Raw genomic sequence first — 20,537 nt, forward strand, 5'->3', positions numbered from 1 at the left:
TTGCAAGGAATTTTTTATTCATCATGTTTTCATACCTGCCAACTTTCAATCCTTTCGAGGAGGATTTTCCCCAATGGTACTAAAATAGAATTTAAATTACAATTTTAGGCAGAAGCATACGTTGTATTTTGAAACTGCTCATGCGGACTATCATAATAGTATTGCATATTATTTTATATAATTAATTTTTTTAAAAATAGTGGTGGTCAAAAAGATTATAAATTAAGTTTGTAAATGCAAGGATGTATGTAGAAAGCATACATTTTACTACCACTTTAAATATAGAAATAAAATTTTATGCCAAATGCGTAAAAGTTGGCAGGTATGTGTTTTTTTTTTCTTCATCATTTCTCAAAATTTTTCTTTTTTTAGTTTTATGCCAGGATGCTGGCGAAGAGATTAATTTATGCTCAATCTATGTCTATGGATGCTGAAGAGACTATGATAAACAAATTAAAAGTGAGTGGTGCAATATAGCATTTAATTTAGCAATTTTTTCCTATTTAATTTTTGTATAAATGATTTTTTTCAGAAGGTTTTTGTTCAGTAATGGAGAAATTTTATTAAATTGATATGTAAAACATATTAGTACACTAATGTAAGAAGGTCTCGCAGATACTACAGTCGACGCTTGATAAAACGATCCTCGTAGTCTATGCAAAAACTGTCGCTATAATCTGAGGTCACTGTATTGGAAGCGCTAAAAAATACTATGATAATTAACTTATATCTGAAAAATACTTGACCAATTTTAACAAAGCTATGCTTTAATAAGAATTTGGTAACTATTCAAAAAACTATTGCTAACTCAATGTTTTTTCTAGGTTCTTAATAGGTGAAAAATGTATTAAAAATGGCATGCCGTTCATTGCTGCCATTTTCAAAAAGTAACATGCCATAAGATAACCACTTGTTTAAATTGAATACAATTTTCAAACAAGAAAAGTATGATTGATAAATTTATTGTATCGAAAAGAAAGTTATGGAGGTTATGAATGACTGCAAATTATTACCACCTAGGACTTACGATAAGAATTTAGGGGGATCGTGTCATTCTTTTTTCATTCAAAAAGGATTTAAGGTGTTTTACATTTATTGTATGCTAACATCAAAGAGAATAATGATTTAAATAATTTCTTCGAAACTTTTACTAAATGCTGTCCTTTCTATTTTGCAAGGTGATAAGGGAATGTCCCCTAGACTAAAACGCTAAGTTAAAACCGATTTAAAACTTATAACAACTACAGAACTTACAATGAAGATGACGACTGGCAAAACCTCAGACAGTTTTAAAGTAAAAAGAAAGTTAATGTCTGGAATGAAAAAAAATTGTCTAATGTTATGCCGTGGATTTTTGTCTAATGGAATAGTTGTCTAATGAACTTAAGCTGAAAAAATTTTCGATTAATAATTGTAATATATCTCAAATGTTTCTTTCATTTTCAATATCTCTAGTGGGAATCAAAAACTCCACGCTTTCATATGAAAGATTGGTCAAAGCTTTCAGTAAACAAACAACCATACACAAAAGTTAAATGCACACTAACTCATCATCTCTTGATCAGTACATGACACAACTCTTTTGTTACACATGAAAATAAAAAAACATAACCTTAATTATTCCTTACCTTTAACTGTTTTAATTTTGTTTCCTTTTTTTTATCATGCATCTATAAAAGGAGAGTTAAATAAACCATTATTTTTTATAAATGTTTTTATTTTAATATAGCATTTTTTCAGTATATATAGTAGTATCAAAAACTGAAATTTTTGGCGTTAAAAATGTAAAACATGATATTTAAAAAAATGTCTGGAATTTAAAGCAATTTTGTTGAAAATTCCGATTTGGAACTGAAAAATTGTTTAATCAATGTGATATATTAACGCCCTTTTTTCATTTGACTACAATTAGATAAAATTAATTTTTAACATGACATTACAACATAAAAATCTCGAATCGCATGTTTCAGTAATTACTTTCCACCACACTCAATACCATCATAAATTCGTGTTTCGATCTTATTATTTGATAAAGAAAAAATTTCTCTGTTTCAATTTTGTAAATGTTGCTTTTGTGCATAAAAATGACTGAAAAATCAAGTAATTATGAGAGAAAAATTAAGTACTAAAATAAAGAAAACTGCACATTGAGAAAAAATTTCTGATAATTATCTCTTCCAACTATCACATGTCTGATAATGTCAAAAATCGAGATTTAAAGTCCTCCAGAATTATCGTTTCTACAGAAATCGATAGTTCTTATCTTTTACGGATAGTCAAGCTTTTATTGTATTTATAAATTTTTTTAATAGTTTTATTTATTTGTTATGTTTTGGGAAAATTGTATAGTGATATTGTTCATTATCCTGACAAAAATTATCGTTTGCAAAGTTTAAATTTTTTCGACAAAAAGTTTTTGGTTAATCTAAATATCTTTTTATTCTTTTTAACAGCAAGCTTGTGGTTATGAGTTCACCAGCAAACTCCATAGAATGTTCACAGATGTGAGTGTGAGTGGTGATCTTCAAGGACGCTTTAATCAGTATTTGAGGGATGAAAATGTCGATCTTGGAATTAATTTCAGTATCTCCGTTTTACAAGTAAGTGTCTTTCACCTCATCCCATATTCATCAAACAAAAGTCATGACTCATAAATTTTAGATTTTTACTCATAATGTATAAATCCTCTTTTAAAATTTTGCATTTGTGCTCATTGAAATAAACGCCCTGAAAAGAAAAAATATATTCGATGAAATTATTAGGAGTTTCAGGGCATTCAAATCAAATTATAATTCATTTATTTGCAGCAAAGAGAATTGTTAATGCTATTTTCTCCTAATCTTGCTAAAATGTAATAAATGAAAACTTGGCTTATAAAGCTATTGCTTTCACAGACTCCAAAATACTTTTTTTTTAAATACTTCAAAAGATACCAGAAGCCCGAAACAATTAAAACTAATTCTATTTAACAAATGGTAATTAAATTTAAAGTTAAAAATATTAACAAATGAAATAATTCACGAAGAAAATTTACAGCTAAAGTCAATTAAATAGTTTTTGCTGCCCTTAAATATTATTTAGGATTTCGCAGTTCTATCTCACAGATGTACTACATTTTAACTAAATTTGGTTATTTGTGAATATAGAATCAATAAAAATGGAAATGCAGTAATCCTGGTGGCAGCATTTGTATTTTATTTCTGTTATGTTGGACAATTGAATAGCCAACAAAGGAGCACTTTACATTGTTCTGCCAAAATATTTCCTCAAACGAGTTTGTTGCTAACCAACTAAAAGAAGAAAAAAAAATCTTATCAATGGTGATAATTTTCTGATATTATTATCTTTCTCACTTTATAGTCTAGAAAGGAGTTTAATAAAACCTTTGGTAATTGTTTAAAACCATTTCCTCTAAACATTCTGGAGTTTTTGCTCATATGCTTAAAGCATTGAATACCCGGTTTTACGTTGTCCGCATCGTACGTTATCTGACTTCCTACATCATTTTCTGCTAGTCCGTGAAAATTAACCATACCGATAATGTTGAATTATTCCAGACTTTACGTTACCCTTTTTGAGAAAATCCCGCTTTATATGTTTTTCAAACAGATCAAAATCTTTTTTTCTTCTTTCTAAAAAAAGAGATTTATTTTGTCGCTTTTCTCACATACTTCCTGTTCTATCTTGTCTTTTTGTCTACAAGAGTGGAAAGGAAGTATGGTAGCTTAAATTGTAATATTTGCCAGTGAAATTTTTTCTCACAAAACTTCAATCTTTTAACTATCCAATAATTTGAAAAACGTTACACCAAACAATTTGTTAGGTAATCATTTCTTTTTCTTCATTGGACAGTGTCGACTCAAATGCATTACAGATGGGTTTCGTGAAGCTTCTCGGGGTTAATTGCTTCTCAGTTGCTACAGGAACATGGGCCCTTAGGAATAAAATTGCACATCTGAAGATCTTCCGAAGTCGATGATGCTTATATCAACTGCAACATGCACCCTATTACTCTTTCATTCCTTTAATATCTGATCTAATGCCTGCTTCTGATGATAGTGGTGAAAACGATGAAGATGAGGAAAACATTTTGAAGGATATACCTACAACTGATATAGAGTTTCAAAGCATTAAAAATCTGAAACATTTGCAAATGTAAACCATAAAGCAAACAATAGTAAGTATTGAGAGCGACGTGATTGAAATTATTTAGAAAAACATGTAAAGATAACACATTTTGTTTAGTAGTTCATCTCATAAGTTTCAATTTTTGAGAAACATACTTACATTTTTCATCATGATTTTATGTTATCCTGCTTTGCTCGTTTTTTTACAGTATTCCGATGAAAAACATAAAATCAGGATTCCACTGTATAAAACTATTGGCGTATATACTTAATACATGAATAGTTTTTCAGTTGCCTTAAAGTTCTTGCTGACGCCCGGTGGCTGAGCGGTAGCGCCTCGCGCTGTCGTGCCACAGGTCCCTGGTTCGATCCTCGGGCCGGGCAAGGTTGACTCAGCCTTTCATCCCTTCGGTGGGTCGATAAATGAGTACCAAGCATGCTTGGGAACTAAACACTGGGGGTTCCGCGTTCGGCTGACCACCTGACCGGAACATCTGTTCCTGCACCCCAGAGCCCAAGGTCAAGAAAACTGAGATGGGCACAGTAGGCCTTGGCCCTCTATGGGCTGTCGCGCCACTGAGTTTAGTAAAGTTCTTGCTAATAAAACATTTTTTACTGTTCATATTGTGTAATAATTATAATTGTTCTTTAGGCAGGTGCCTGGCCACTTGGTCAAACAGCTATTTCACCTTTTGCCATTCCCTTAGAGCTTGAAAAGAGTGTACAAAAGGTAAATTCGCTATATTTTTGATATTTAATTTGTGTTCATCTCGGAAAAGGGATAACAAATGTTTGCAGGCATACTACTCTTCCGCTTATTTCTGCTTTCCGTGCTTAATTTCAACTTGATTAATTACATTCTTACCATAAAATTTTAATAGGGTAAATTATGGGTTATATACTTAATTACTACTTTTAGAGGAGGATAGCAAATTTTGTTTCATAGAAATTAGTTGTTAGAAATATTTGAATTTATCCCTTTGTAAAGTTTATTTAAATAATTTTAATCCAATTAACAAAATAATCACAGAATTTTTTAAAAGGATTCTCATTAGAAGTCCTTTCAGAATAGTTTTTTTTTCTTTTGACAAATTCAAAATTTGTGTAATATGAGTTTCTTATAATAAAAAGAAAAAATTAATGAAACTAAATTACAATTTTTAAGCAGAATATTAAATCTCCAATCAGGCATTTAGTAAGAAATTATAGCATTTGTGGGTTCAATAAGTAATGAAGCTTTGAAGCAACTGATATATTAACTATAATGAAATTATTAAATGTGATTAAATAAGACTTAAACCAACTTAAAAATATTTTTTATGATCAAATAATTTTTTTAAATAGTAATTTTTATTGCAGTTTATAAAAACTTTTTTTAAATTACTGTGCTAAGTTCATCTTTTTTTCTTTCCCCCCCCCCCTTTTACAAAACTGCTGTGACGTGTTTGTATTTGTCACTAAAAATGAAATCACTAGTGATCTGCAAAACTAATAAAACTATCTGTTTTTTGTCTAGCTTATTTCAATTCATTTTACTTAATAATAATATTTTATTCTGATGAATTTTACTAATTTTTTTATTTGCATTTATAACTTGCTTAACTTCTAATGCTATCAATTATTCTTTATTATTATTCTGTATATTTATGTGACTTTATTTCTTAGTTTGAGAACTTCTACAATACTAGATTTAATGGTAGAAAACTCACGTGGCTACACCATCTCTGTAATGGTAAGTATCTCTGTGATGGTAAACTTGTATATAATTGATATGTTGACCTATAAATGGCATTCTGTAACCATGCAGGCTTAAATCTTTTGCCTAGTAAATCTCAAATCTGATTTTATTTATAGTGAAAATTAGTTATTACAAGTCAAACAACATTTACAAAGGATCAGAAAATCCAAATCTCGAATTGTCAGGAATTCGATTATAAGGAGATAGTCAATGAAGGATTGGAAATTTGGGGGTAGGACATTTAAAAAATAGCTGAGATCTTGAAAATCTAATTAACCTGGAACATATCCAATATTTAAATTCTCAGTAACAATAGGTAGCATTTAAGGTTCAAAGTAAATAAGTCTAATATATATAAAAAATTGTGCTGCAATACAGCTACATTTACTCAGTTTTGTTATAATTTAAATATTAATTTGTCGAAAATACTTTTTACTAAGAAAGTTTCATTTCAAATTGCAGTTCAACAATGATATTTATTAAGCTGGTTTTGATTGTTTTCAAAAACTAAGTTTTCTGTATAAATTAATTTTGGTTTGTATTATAATTTTTCAAGTTCTTGTGCAAAATATTGCTTTAATGTATAATTTATATACTTGTGTTTTATAAAATTTGCTTGTTAAACCTTTGTCTAGTTGAATTTTGCTTCTTACAAAATATAAATTTGAATGTTGATGAATGAATTATTGAGTTAAAAATATTATATTTTTGTTAAAATATTGCTGTGTATAACAGAAATGTGATCTAGAATTCTACTGGCACTCTTCTAGAAAAATCAGGAAATTTCATTTCTGGAATTAATTGGGAACTCAAATTATAATTGTTAATGAATGGACATTTTTACATTTTGAATCAGGGTCTCACATGATATATTGTTTTTTCTTGAACCTGAATTGAAATTAGGTCACCTTAAGTGTAATTTTTGACATATTTTCTACTTTCGATACTTATTTAATTAAAAATGTTATATTTTTGTTGAAATATTGCTGTGTATAATAGAAATGTAATCTACAATTCTGCTGAATTTTTTTTAGAAAAATCAGGAAATTTCATTTCTAGAAATAATTGGGAACTCTAATTAAAATTGTTAATGAATGAACATTTTTCTATTTTGAATTAGGGTCTCACATGTTATTGTTTTTTCTTGAACCTGAATTGAAATTAGGTCACCTAAAGTAATTTTTGACATATTTTCTAGTTTCAATAATTATTTAATTAAAAATGTTATATTTTTGTTGAAATATTGCTGTGTATAATAGAAATGTGATCTAGAATTCTGCTGACACTTTTTTAGAAAAATCAGGAAATTTCATTTCTTGAATTAATTGGGAACTCTGATTAAAATTGTTAATGAATGAACATTTTTACATTTTGAATCAGGGTCTGATATGATATATTGTTTTTTCTTGAACCTGAATTGAAATTAGGTCCCCTTAAGTGTAATTTTTGACATATTTTCTAGTTTCGATACTTATTTAATTAAAAATGTTTTATTTTTGTTGAAATATTGCTGTGGAAGACAGAAATATGGTCTAGAATTTCGTTTTTGCTTTTAAAAAAATTTAGATGACTTATATGTTTGGTTGTATTTCTTTTAGCATGTTCTGAATACAAAAGGTGTTAATGAATCTACCTAATGCAAAATATTTTTTCATTTTGACTCAGATTCTTACATAGTATGTTACTTTTTCTTGTAGCTGAATTGAAATTGGGTTACCTAAAGAAAGCATACATAGTCACCATGAGTACTTATCAAATGGCTATATTGCTGCTTTATGAGAAAACTGATTCCCTCTCCTATGTAGACATACAAGAAAATACAAAACTGAGTGATGAGCAGTTGAGTAAACAGATACAAAGTCTTATAGAATCAAAACTTTTGATCTCAAATACTGTGAGTATGCATTTTAATCATTTATCTCTCAATATCTTATTGTTTTACATGTTTCTTTTGTCAATGGTTATTCATTTAAAGAAATACTATTAGCGTGTTTATGTTATTTTTTTAATGTATATAACATGGTGCGTAGCATTTTTAAAAATTGCTTATTTTCGATTTCCGTTTTTCAAAGTGCTTAATTTTTCCTTTTCGAAAACGATTTTTTTTTCTTTTCCGTATCGATTTTCAGCACGTATCATGCAAAAATGTGCTTTTTACATTGTTCTATTCAACGTTTTCACAGTTCATTCAACCACAATTCATTTCGGCGTCTCATCGGTCCATAGCGTATGAAAGCACCTATCATTTTACATGTGCGTCTACTGATCTAGGTTTGGTGAGATTCTAGTACTCTCATGTGCAACTCTGCTGCATTTTGCAAGATATTCTCAATTTCAGGCTTTATTCTCCGCCCTCTGAAATCAAGCCGGAAAATCTTTCGATGTTTTTATGTTGGCTAATATAATCAAGAAAAGTTTTCTTAGTCAGAAACTAGTTATTTTATCATGATCATGTAAAGTCTTTAAAAATTATTTTGTTAATGTATATATTTTTTGAGTCCTTTAAAGGTGCTTATTTTTTGTTGAAAAAATTGGCTATGCACCCTGTGTAAAGTAATTTTCTTTTTATTCGGGCAATATTTTTGAAAGTTGTAATCTAAATCAAGAATGATTATGAACCTTGCAATTTCTTTTTTAAATAAAAATTGTATTTAAAAACCATACTAATAACAAAATTCTTTTTTTTTTTTTAGGAAAAAATTGACTCTCAAAGTAGTTTTAGCTTAAATAAAGATTATTCAAATAAAAGGACTAAATTTAAATTAGTGGCAGTTATTCAGAAAGAGACCACTCAGGTATGTGTTGATGTAAGTGGAATGATTGCTTTTGGTGTATACAGCCAAGCTAGCATGTTTGCACACCTCACTCTTGTTTAACATTTATTTTCTTTCCTCCTCACAGCAAGAAGTTGAACAGACTCATGTGTCGGTGGATGAAGATAGGAAACTTTATCTGCAAGCTGCAATCGTCCGCATCATGAAGGCTCGCAAAGTCTTGCGCCACAATGCCTTAATACAAGAAGTATGATTTTTTTTTATTGTCACTTTTAGAGTACCAGCTGATCATAAGATAGCATACCAGCATAAAATAACATTGACAAGTTGTCCCTTCATGTGTGTTTGGTTTCTTATTTAAATGATAACAAGTCAAGGAAAGATCAGTGATTTAAGTAAACTAAAAATCAAAAGAAAGTACTTAATTCAGTTTTGAAATACTTAAAAATCTTTATTATCATTTTTTCCCTTGTGAAATCATTGGTACAAATTTTCTGGTGCTCAAATTTCCTTCAATTTATACCAATAAGTATCTACTTAAACTTTTTTTCGCCTCATTGATGCATTAAAAATTTTCAAAGATTATTTTACATAAAAAATTTAGTGATCATTTAATACAAAGTATTGCACTATTGAAAATATTTGATTTCATTATTAAGAAGACAGTTATGTTTAAGTACACACAAATGTGTTTCATGCTGTTAAACAGTTACTCTTACAGTTAATTTAGTTTTGTCTTAAACAGTTAATTTAGTTTTGTCTTCTGCACACCAAAGCCCAAGGTCAAGAAAACTGAGATGGGCACAGTAGGCCTTGGCCCTCTATGGGCTGTCGCACCACTGAGATTAGTTTAGTCTTAAACAACAAAATAAAATTTTAAAAAAAGCTGATCATTGTACGACTTGTTTGCTATACCTCAAATCCTTTCTCTTAATATGCTTTTATTTTCAATTCCAGATAAGCATTGTAATTAGAGAAAAAATATACTGTTTTATTAAAAATTATTAACAAAAACCTTTTCTGTAAAATATCATCCTTTCCTTATGAGAATATTCACTGATATTATTGGTCTTTTTTTATATAGCTTTATAAATTTTTCAACTGAAAAATTAGTTTAAAATTATAAACCATTATATCAAGTGTCCAATTTAGAAATTTAACAATGTGTAAATTGCTTAAGTCATATTTTGTAATTTTTAAAGTTTAAAATTTTGCATAAATATTGTTCTTTACGAAATCCTTAATTATTTTACCTAATATAAAAATTTGTTGTCTTTTTTGTGAAATACATCATGCAAATAGTTTAAGAAGTTATGATTTAAGAGACTTGGATATAATTTGCTTGAAAAATTGAAAGTATAATTAACAGATGACCAAATATATTATAGTTAAGCATTAACGGTTAACAAATTTAAATTTAATGCATTTATCTTATATAATACTGTGTGAATTTATTGTAATGCAGAATACTGATAAGATTCAGCCAGTTTTCACTGATTACATTTGTTCTGATTCTTAAAAATACTGCAGTTCTGTGTACCAGTAACTGAAATTTCTTCAATGAGAAACTGTTGCGGGCACCCTTTACTTTTATTTAGTGTCTGCATTCAATGTTTACATTATGTATGTATGTCTGCAATCAATACTTAGGCTATTACCTAAATTGATCATTTGATCCGAATACAGTTTCAAAGACTTCCCAAAAACTACAAATGATTAGTAATCTTTGTTGAATGAAAACAGAGATATGTTTTTTGTCATAAAGCCTGGCTGCCAGTACGTCTCTTTTTTCCTATATGGCCTCTATTTTATAAGTTGGTTTATAAAAGACCCTTTTTTTACCTCTAATAATGTCAAAAATTAATCCAAATTTTATCAGAATTTTTTTAATTTGTTTAAAGTTTATGACAGATGTCTGCAGGCAACTTATCACATATCAAGGCTGGGCAATGTTGAATTGAATTGGATGTACCCATGCATTTAATTCACTGTTTAAAGAGAATCTAACTTACTTTCTCAATGATCGAAGCTGTCACATTACGAGCAATAGAACTACTATAGTCACTATTTTTCTTTTTATAGTGTGTAGTGTAATGCACTGCTTTTTGAAAAAAAAATAGTGTTATCCCCATATTGAGGAAGTAACATTAAAAAAAAAGAAGTTTAGTTTACATACTAAGCTAATAATTCGCAAATGATTACAAAAAGTACACTGAAGAAGTAGTGATTAAATCACAACAATTTTTCTTAGTTAAAAATTATCTATTTAACAAAAATGTACCATGTTAGAGTAACCTAATTAAATTAATGACATTGATTGCAAACTGCTCAACGCATGTATTTTAATTTGCTAAGGTTAAATATAGAAAAATATATTTATGTTATGAAACAAATATTTCATATGTGGTACACAAAACCACAATTATTGGAACAGTTTTTATAAAATAAGGCAAATAATCCTTGTATTTTTTTTTCCCCAGGTGATCAGCCAGTCAAAAAATCGTTTTGTACCGAATATATCTATGATCAAGAAGTGCATAGAAGCCTTAATAGACAAGCAATATATAGAACGGACTCCTAACTCTACTGATGAATATAGCTACGTTGCATGATAGATATTTATATTTTATCAAATCATCTCTCTCTCAAGCAATGTTGTTGACATATGGAACTGCCATCCTAAGATTTGTACATTTTTTTTAAAACCTCCCAAGAGTATACTACCCATTTTGTAAATGGACTGTAAAAATGAATTTTGTTTTTTTCTTTTATGTTGCACAAATATAAAAGATAAATAAATGAATTATCACAATATTAGATGAAACAATTTTTATGTTATATTTTCATACACAAGTGTTCACTCGATATCTTTTTTTTTTTCACTCGATCTTGTCTTCTAGGCAAGCAAGCAAGGCATTTTTTCCAATGTATTTTTTGTCTCTAAATTGAATTAAACTGATCCTGAGATGATGGGACTAATAGTTCAGAAATTATAAGGGATTGTTCATATAAAAATTTATTTGCTATTAATGTACATGATCACGACTTCTCCATCAGGACAACGTATCCTGCTCATCCTGTATTGTATGCCAAGACATTTCTAAAGGCCTGGTTTCTTAGGACAGGACGCCGTCAGCTGGAAATCAGCGCTAACCTCTGATTGGTCCATTTGTGAGTTTGATAGTATCCGTCATCGTACGCTCATCTTGAACTACAATTACCGTCCAACTCAACTGCAGTTGGATTACAGCGTGACGTTAACCACAGAAGCAATGGCGGACAACATCCAACTGCACATTGAAATCAGCCAAGATTTTGATTTTGACATTAAACATAGCTTCTTCATTAAACATAGCACTCTTCATTTAGCTCAGCTATAATGTGTTTTTTCTTGGACAAAGTCATTATTTGTTCTCTAAAACACTGGTCGACAATAACAAAATCAGTACAAAGTCAAAATAAATATTTGTTTACGTTATTAACGCATGCGCAATGAGAGATAGTGTCTGCGTTGGACCGACTGCTCACGCTGAGCTAACAAAAAAGTATTTTTATGGCGTCAGCTCTACGTCAACTTTCCGCTGACGCCCAGATAAGGCGCTAGTTCTAAGAAACCAGGCCTTGAGCTAACAAACCAGTATTTTGTTGGCGTCAGCGTGACGTTGACGTCGCGCTGACGCCCAGATAAGGCGCTTGTCCTAAGAAACCAGACCTTAACAAGTACAACATCCCGAAGTAAGACCATCCACCTTGTTCGCTAAACCTAGCTCAATGCGAGTTTTATCGGTTACCATAGGTTAAATCTGTATAAAAAGGAAGACAAAGTGGCGTGCGTCATGAAGGTGGTCGCAGAAAAAATCTAAAAGCACACTTTCGAGCGATGGGAAATTCACATGGAACATAGTAAGGATAGAGGAAAGGTGTATATTGAAAGTAATAATAACTTCAAATGTTTCAATTAAAAATATAGTGTTTTACAGCAACACTCTCGTCATTTAAGTCACTTTTCACGCACAAATTTTAACACCCAGTATACACAATCGCTCATTGTAAGATTTTGTTCTGTTGACTTGTGTATAGTCTCATTTAATTTAGTTTGAATAAGTACATATGAAACAATGCTTCACTCTTTTAGTTAAAAATGTCAGATGCATAAACATACCAAAATGGTACTTTTTGAACAACGTAAAACGCTTATAACTTCTGAACTATTTGTGTGACAATTGGTATCCGTCAAATCAGAGTGAAGAAATAAATCTGTAAAAATGCCTCATTTGCCTGTTTAGAAGAAATTCAATTCTTTCCCTCAAATCGTCCTCATTTCCCTTAAACAAAAGGGGGAGTCCTGATTTCTCAGGAGATAGATTGTTCGTTCCCAGTGCAGTGACCTGGGCTTGAATCCCAGCAGTGGCTGATTGATATGAATTCACATGGTGCTTAGCGTTTTTAAAAAGTGCTTAATTTTCTCTTTTTCAAAATTGAAATTTTTTTTCGTTACCATGTCGATTTTCGCCATGTATTGTGCAAAAGCGTGCTTTTCACATTGTTTTATTCGACATTTTTACAAATCATTCAACCATCATCTATTTCGGCTTATCGTCGGTCCATAGCGTATGAAAACGCCGATCATTTAACAAGTTTGGTGAAATACTTGAAAGTCCGAATGTGCGCCTACTGAGCTAAGTTTGCTGAGATTATTGCCTTCTCATGTGCAACTCTTTCCACCCACTGATATCGAACCAAAAAATCTCTCGGATCATTTTATAGCGGCTAATATAATCGAGAAAATAATTTTTTGTCAGAAAGTAGTTATTTTCTTATGAACATCTAAAGTCTTTGAAAATTATTTTGTTAATGTATATAGTGCTTAAAAACTTTTGAGTGCTTAAAAAGTGCTTATTTTTTGTTGAAAGATTTGGCTACGCACCCTGATTCTACTCCCGGCTCGCATTGACTGTAGGGCAGAGATAAAATATCTTCAGTTGTAGACACATCAAGGGTTAGAATCCCCTTGCTATCAGGCTAACCATGAGGAGGTTTTCCTCTTCATGTAACGCAAATGTTGACTAGCCAATGTTTGATCCTGGAGGAGTTCAAAAGGACAAGGTTACGGAATTGAACATTAATAGAATTGGGTAGGCTGTTTATAAAATATGAAATAAAAACAAAGAGGGAGGGTAGGGAAGTCATATATCATCTATAATAGTATAACAAACCTGAGACGTGGTGGCTGATGGGATTGAACGTTTGCCTTCCAATGTGGTGAACCGGGTTCGAATCCCAGCGATGAATTCCGCACCCGGCTCTCTCTGACCATAATCTGACATAAAATATCCTCAGGGGTTAGAGTCCCCATGTAACGCAAATGAGGGTTAGTTTCACTAAGGTTAATTTCTCCCAATACTTGGTCCAGGAGTTTCCTTGTCTTCTGGATTGGATTCAAAATTACGAGGCTGCTGAGTTGGACATAGGTAGTCGTAAACCCAAAATTGGGTCAGCTGTTCAACGATGGTTATTAAAAAATGAATAAATAAACTATCCAATAAAAATATAGGAAGTTTTCCTTCTCCCTTGAAATGAGATATAGCAACTATCTTAATATAGCAATCCTTTTTTTAAGGAAAAAAAAATTTGGGTGCTATTTTTTCTGGACTAACTATTATTTTCAAACAAAGTTAATAATGAAGTCTTAGGGTATTAAAATACTGCAGCGAAATATCATGATTGGTGATAAAAATTTTAAAATAATTTTGCTATAAAATATGCAAAAAATTAATTTCAAATATGGATTTGGATCTTTATTATTTTAACTCTTCCAATTCGTATGCATTTTTTTATTATTGAAGAGGTTTTTATTTTCCTTTCCCTATGATTGTATCCCTCGTTTCAGGGATATCTAACCAAGGAGTTTGTTTCTCTTTTCCATAGTTGGCCACCAGGACTTATTAAGAGTTATGTATATTTTCGTGTAAAATATCTTCATATTATAATTTATTTATTTTTTAAAGAAGTAAAGTGTAGCGTGTGAGTAATTTTTTTGATTGTGAGTAAAGTGTGAAATTAGAAAACTTTTGCTATCTTAATTCTAAACTATTCTCCATTGTTAACTTTTACCCAGGTATGAACCAGTCCTTTGCAAATCATAACTTTTAATTAAACTCGTTAGTCAAAGATATATGGAAATAATTGGTGGAAAGTTATAAAAAATGCAATTGAGGTCCAACAAAAATATTGGAAGTTTTTCCTTCTCCCTTGAAATGAGATAACTATCTGGAAATTATTGAGGAGGAGGAGAAATTTTACAAGTTATCAAAGTTGTATGTAAGAAAAAGGTATGAATTTTGATAATTCTTGCATAAAAATAGTTGACAAATTTTGATTGACATATCAACGATTACAAAGAATAAGTTTCACTCCCTTCTGATTGCTTCGGCTCTGCATATTCAAGGGGGCAGGTAAAGCTTTAGTTGAAATGGGAAATGGAACTCAAGATGAAGTTAGAGATAGGAGTTGAATTTGAAGATGGAGCTCGTGTTGAAACTCGTGATAAATCTCAATCTGGAACTCAAGATAAATCTCTAGTTGAAACTCAAGATAAATCTGAAGTAGAAGAAAAAGTTCTAATTTAACGTAGAACTCAAGTTGAGGATGAAAAACTAAACTTACTAAAGATGAAGCTTAAGGCGAAAATAGATCTAAAGTTGAATCTCAAAATGAATTTCTATCTGAAGTTGAGGCTCAAAATGAATTTTAAACCGAAATAGGAGCTGAAGTTGAAACAGGAGATCTCCGCTCGTCTCGATGAGGCTATATATTAATCGAAGACGTAACATCCGAAATAAACGCATTTATTTTCTATACGTTGAGCGTGCTTCCTATTCGCAGGATAATGCTCATACTGAACATGAATCTGAAGTTAAAGTGGAAGTTCAAAATGAATCGCATCAAGATGAAACTTCAAGTCAAAGTTCAAGATGAAACAAGCTAAAGATCCATTTCATACTCAAGATAAAAATTATGCCCAAACTGAGGATGATGCGCAAGCTCCAACTTTTAAACGAGAGCTAAGAACAAAAAGATTGAATGACTAATGAGGCTTAAGACTGCGCTCAAGCTAAAGCCAACTCTTAGACTTAAAAGTTAAATATGAAAATGCAAAAGATGAAACTCACAATAGAGCGCAAGTTCAGGATCAATCTAAGCTCATCCTGAGCTGATATTTATATCTTGAAGATGAAGCTGGTTTTGAGCTCGGACTGAAGATGCTGTTATTTTGGTGCTCATCGTCATGATGTTGTTGTTGTTAATTTACGTCACACTAGAGCTGCACAATGGGCTATTGGCGACGGTCTGGGAAACATCCCTGAGGATGATCCAAAGACATGCCATCACAATTTTGATCCTCTGCAGAGGGGATGGCACCTCCGCTTCGGTAGCCCGACGACCTGCACACGAAGTCGAGCACTTTACGGTAGAACAGTTTAACGAGGACCAATACCGCACACCCTCGGTCCCTATGCTGGCTGATCCAAGTGGTCACCCACCCGCACACTGACCGTAGCCAGTGATGCTTGACTTCGGTGATCTGTTGGGAACCGTGTCTTAACGATCAGTCCACTGCGGAACCTCATTGTCTTGAAGATCTGGTGAATCTTATGGAGCATTCTCTGGGTGCTTCAATCACACGTCAATGCGATTTGCACATGCGTTATTAAAGTTTTGCAGTTACTTTTAAAACATTCTCATGCGATGGAATGCTCCCTTATTTTGTCTCAAGCTTCATAAATAAGAAGTTTTACTCGAACGTCTTATCTTAATAACTTTTATTAGAAGTCGCACCAAATCTATCAAAAAAAATTTCAATTAAAAACTTCTTTTTTGGGGGGGAGGGGGGACAAAGGTTCAAAGCCGTTGTCACATTCACCGCCGTTTTTTAGAAAACTATTGAATGAAAAAATATGAAATAGCGCACATTTATGGAAAAGTAATTAGGGAACATATTAATATGTAACTATTAATGAGGCAGACATTAATTTTACGTATTGATCGGTCAATGTATGTTAAAGTTTTATTTTTTTTCTGCACCACATAGTTTAGTTTCGCAAAAGACTTAAATGTGTATAGTTCCGGCAAAGTTCGAAATCTATAGAATGCCTAGGCATTGTTAATAAAACCTAAAACTATGTATGAAATACAATGTGTGAAACAATTCATATTTCACACATTTCCTAGACATTCTATAGAATGGCAAATGAGAAACCGGCAGAGTATGAAATAAATCTATTCGTTGCGAATGCTATGAAATGTAATTCGAAATGTCATACAAACCTACTATTTTTCAACAAGTTAATTCTAAATTTCTATGTAAAAATTTTGTTTCGTAAAACTTTCATTTTTTTTTTTTTTTTTTGAGTAAATAAATTTTGAATAAAGTTTTTCAATGGCATTCTCATTCTTTTTTCAGAATAACATTTGTATTATTCTCTGTATAGAATTTAAATTAATGCAAATCTGTAAAATATTAGATAATAACTATAGAAACTAAATGAAGATATAACATATTTGAAGATCTCCATGAAAGATCATGTTAGTAACATTTTAGCTAAAATCCGCTCTAATGTGGCGCTTTTGGGCCGTATCATATAGTTATGATAGTTAAATTAAATAAAGGAAATTTACTCGTCTTAAATTGAAGTAAATAATATTTTATTTACAATTAAACTATTTTAGCATTAGCATTTACGATTAAATCAACTTAGCATTATAACATTAGTTTTTAAATTGTTTAAAATAGGAGGAGAGGGAGACTTACTAAGTTTATAAACTCAGTGGCGCGACAGCCCAAAGAGGGCAAAGGCCTACTGTGCCCATTTCAGTTTTCTTGACCTTGGGCTCTGGGGTGCAGAAGCAGATGTTCCGGTTAGGTGGCCAGCCGAACGCGGAACCCCCAATGTTTAGTTCCCAATCATGCTTGGTACTCATTTATTGACCCACTGAAGGGATGAAAGGCTGAGTCAACCTTTTCCGGCCCGAGGATCGAACCAGGGACCTGTGGCACGACCGCGCGAAGGGCTACGGCTCAACCACCGGGCTTTACGTTCTTGCTTAAGTTTATACATGGTTTATTTTCGGTATCTGCCTATAGTAGATCACTTTGATTTCTCTGCTTTTGTATTATTATTTTCTGCGTCATAAAAAAGTTATAAACTTGTGGAAAGGTCAAGTTTTTGTAATTAGTCCAAAAGTTATTGGTGTTTTCGAGTTAGTCCCATGATGGGGGTGACATTGTAAGATTTTAACCTGATTGTTTATTTGAATTACTCTATTCGTATTTAAGTTACTATTTGCCGATGGAGATTTCCCCACCGGTAGTTTTATTTAATCGAAGACTTTGAGATGTTCTAGAAATCTAATTTTAACCCTTTCTAGTGATTTTAGGTTTGAGTGACGATAAGCGTCACACTAATATTACGCTAGCACCTACAAGGAGAGAATTTGAGATTCGCTGTTTTCTGTTGACAAGGTAAGACGAGAGGTAGGATCAATGCTTACTTAAGATGCTGAAATCTCTTTAATTCTAATTTGCTTTTAAAATTTAAAAAGAAAATTGACAAAAAAAAAAACTGTTTTCAAATTTGCTATTGAATTCGAGAAATGAAAGGATCGGAGAAAATGTCTTCCAAAAGTTACAGAGGTCGAGATTTTGGAACACAGAAAGAATACATAAAATATTTTTAAAGAATATTCTGTTCAAATTTTTATACGATGAACCAAAGCGTAAATCTTGTTTCGTGTATATTTACATCATTTATTTGAATTTATGCCTAAAATTAGATTACTGGCGAATACCAAGGACGGAGGGGTAATGGGGCTTTCTTACGTAAGCTTGGAGGGATTTGCAATTTGCTCGTTTTTGCTAACACAAGGGGATGGTTTTTTCAAAATTGCCAAAAATATGCTTCCGTAATATTTCTCAAAAAAAAAAAAAAAATTTAAAAATTTCAACATTCGAAACCAAGCGATGAAAGTGTTAGCGTCGATAAGGAAAGTTTTGTGGAGATTAAAATAAATAAGCTTAATTTTTTTCCCTGAAAGTGGACTTTTAAAAAAATACACTTTATACAAAACCATGTATATAAATGTCCGCCTGAGGAGGATTCGCTATTTTGTTGTGCTTGATTGTAAATAGAACAGAGAAGCTAAAACCTGTAAGAAAATCAATAAAGGCAAGGTGTCACAGAGGAATAAAATCTTTTCCTTTAACTTACGAAGCTAACCATTTTTAAAATTGTCTCAAGAAATTATATTAAAAAAAAAATGAAAATTGAAAGTAGTACTTATCATTGATAGTTATTGTCGGCACGATTTCTTATCTAACGGCGTCCAGCCATTAGTCCAAAGCATTACTCAAATTTGTGAAAAATACACTCTATAACAAAAAAATCAACGCACCAAGAAGCAATCATCCGATTGCTTTGAAATTTCGTATGCATGAATGTTTTGAACAGATCAGGCTGGAATGATGCCGACTGGGGACGTATAGTCTTTAGCAACGAATCCCGCTTCCAACTGTATCCTGACGATCATCGAAGACGTGTTTGGAGACGCACAGGGCAGAGGGGGGATCCTGCCTTCACTATTGTACGCCACACCGGCCCTCAACAAGGCATTATGGTCTGGGGTGCCATTTCCTTTGACAGCCGGACCCCTTTGGTCGTCATTAGAGGTACACTTACTGCGCAGCGGTACGTCGACGGCATCCTAAGACCTGTTTTGCTACCGTTCCTTTTGCTGCGCCTTGGGCTGGTTTTTCAGCAGGACAATGCCAGACCACATACGACACGTGTTGCTATGAACTGTCTGCAAGCTTCTCAAACTCTTCCTTGGCCGGCCAGATCACCAGATTTCTCTCCCATCGAGCATGTCTGGGATATGATGGGAAGGCGATTGCATCTGGCACGGAATGTTGATGACCTCGTTCGACAATTGGATCGAATTTGGCAGGAAATACCGCAAGAGACCATGCGGGAGCTTTATCGGTATATGCCACGCCGTGTGGCAGCTTGTATCCAGGCTAGAGGCGGGTCAACACCTTATTGAACTTGTTACTGTAACTCTGCAATAAATTATGCAATTGTTTTGAAATTTTAATCATTTACTATTCTGTACATTGTCTTCCTATCCACCAATTTTCGTTTCAATCGGATAACTCCTTCTTGGTGCGTCGATTTTTTTGTTATAGAGTGTATATCAAGTGATGAAAAAAAATTTCCGTAGAAAAAATAGATATAAAGGTGTTTCGATCTTATTTTCCGTTTCATACATTACTCTGTTCCGAATTTCTCATATATTAAGTGATGTATAAAAATAAATGAGCTTTTCATTTCATAAGTTGCGAATGAAAATACTTTTGCATTTTTTTTTTATTTGGAAAGAGAGTTCCAATTACGAACTTTAATTTTTTTAGTATTAAAAATTTGTACAATTTTATTGAATGAGCCGTGATGACTCAAGGGATAGAGCGTTCGCCTTCCAATGAGGTGAACAGGGTTCGAATCCCAGCGATGGCTTGTCGATACGAATTCCGCATCCGGCTTGCACCGACCACAGTGCTGACGTAAAATATCTTCAGTGGTAGACGGATCATGGGTTAGTGTCCCCTTGTGACAAGATAACCTTGGGAGGCTTTCGTGGTTTCCCTCTCCGTGTAAAGCAAATGTGGGTTAGTTCCACCAAAAAGTCTTCCACGGAGGCAAATTTCTCCCAAAACTTGATCCAGGAGTTCCCTTGTTTTCTGAATTGAGTTCAAAATTACAAGGCTATGGAGTTGATCATTAGCAGTCGTAGATCCAAAAACGATTGCGTCGGCTGTTAAACGACGGTTATAAAATATAAAAT

At 32.1% G+C, this 20,537-nt stretch overlaps 1 protein-coding gene across 7 annotated transcripts in view; it reads left to right on the forward strand.

Moving 5' to 3' along the window:
- Positions 1-11,453, forward strand: part of LOC107448318 (cullin 2) — a 32,219-nt gene extending 20,766 nt beyond the window's left edge. For 4 of the 7 annotated variants that reach the window (XM_071182147.1, XM_071182145.1, XM_071182149.1 and 1 more), the window contains exons 14-21: positions 373-459; positions 2,454-2,600; positions 4,780-4,857; positions 5,793-5,859; positions 7,563-7,759; positions 8,559-8,672; positions 8,767-8,886; positions 11,120-11,453. In XM_071182147.1, coding sequence (XP_071038248.1) covers positions 373-459; positions 2,454-2,600; positions 4,780-4,857; positions 5,793-5,859; positions 7,563-7,759; positions 8,559-8,672; positions 8,767-8,886; positions 11,120-11,251 — 942 coding nt within the window. In that variant the 3' untranslated portion in view covers positions 11,252-11,453. The remainder of the gene's footprint in view (positions 1-372; positions 460-2,453; positions 2,601-4,779; positions 4,858-5,792; positions 5,860-7,562; positions 7,760-8,558; positions 8,673-8,766; positions 8,887-11,119) is intronic. The other 3 variants (XM_071182151.1, XM_071182150.1, XM_071182152.1) reach the window with 1 other exon arrangement.
- Positions 11,454-20,537: the final 9,084 nt, after the last annotated feature.

Source organism: Parasteatoda tepidariorum, chromosome 6, assembly GCF_043381705.1.
Source record: "Parasteatoda tepidariorum isolate YZ-2023 chromosome 6, CAS_Ptep_4.0, whole genome shotgun sequence".
In the NCBI taxonomy this organism is placed as follows: Eukaryota; Metazoa; Arthropoda; class Arachnida; order Araneae; family Theridiidae; genus Parasteatoda; species Parasteatoda tepidariorum.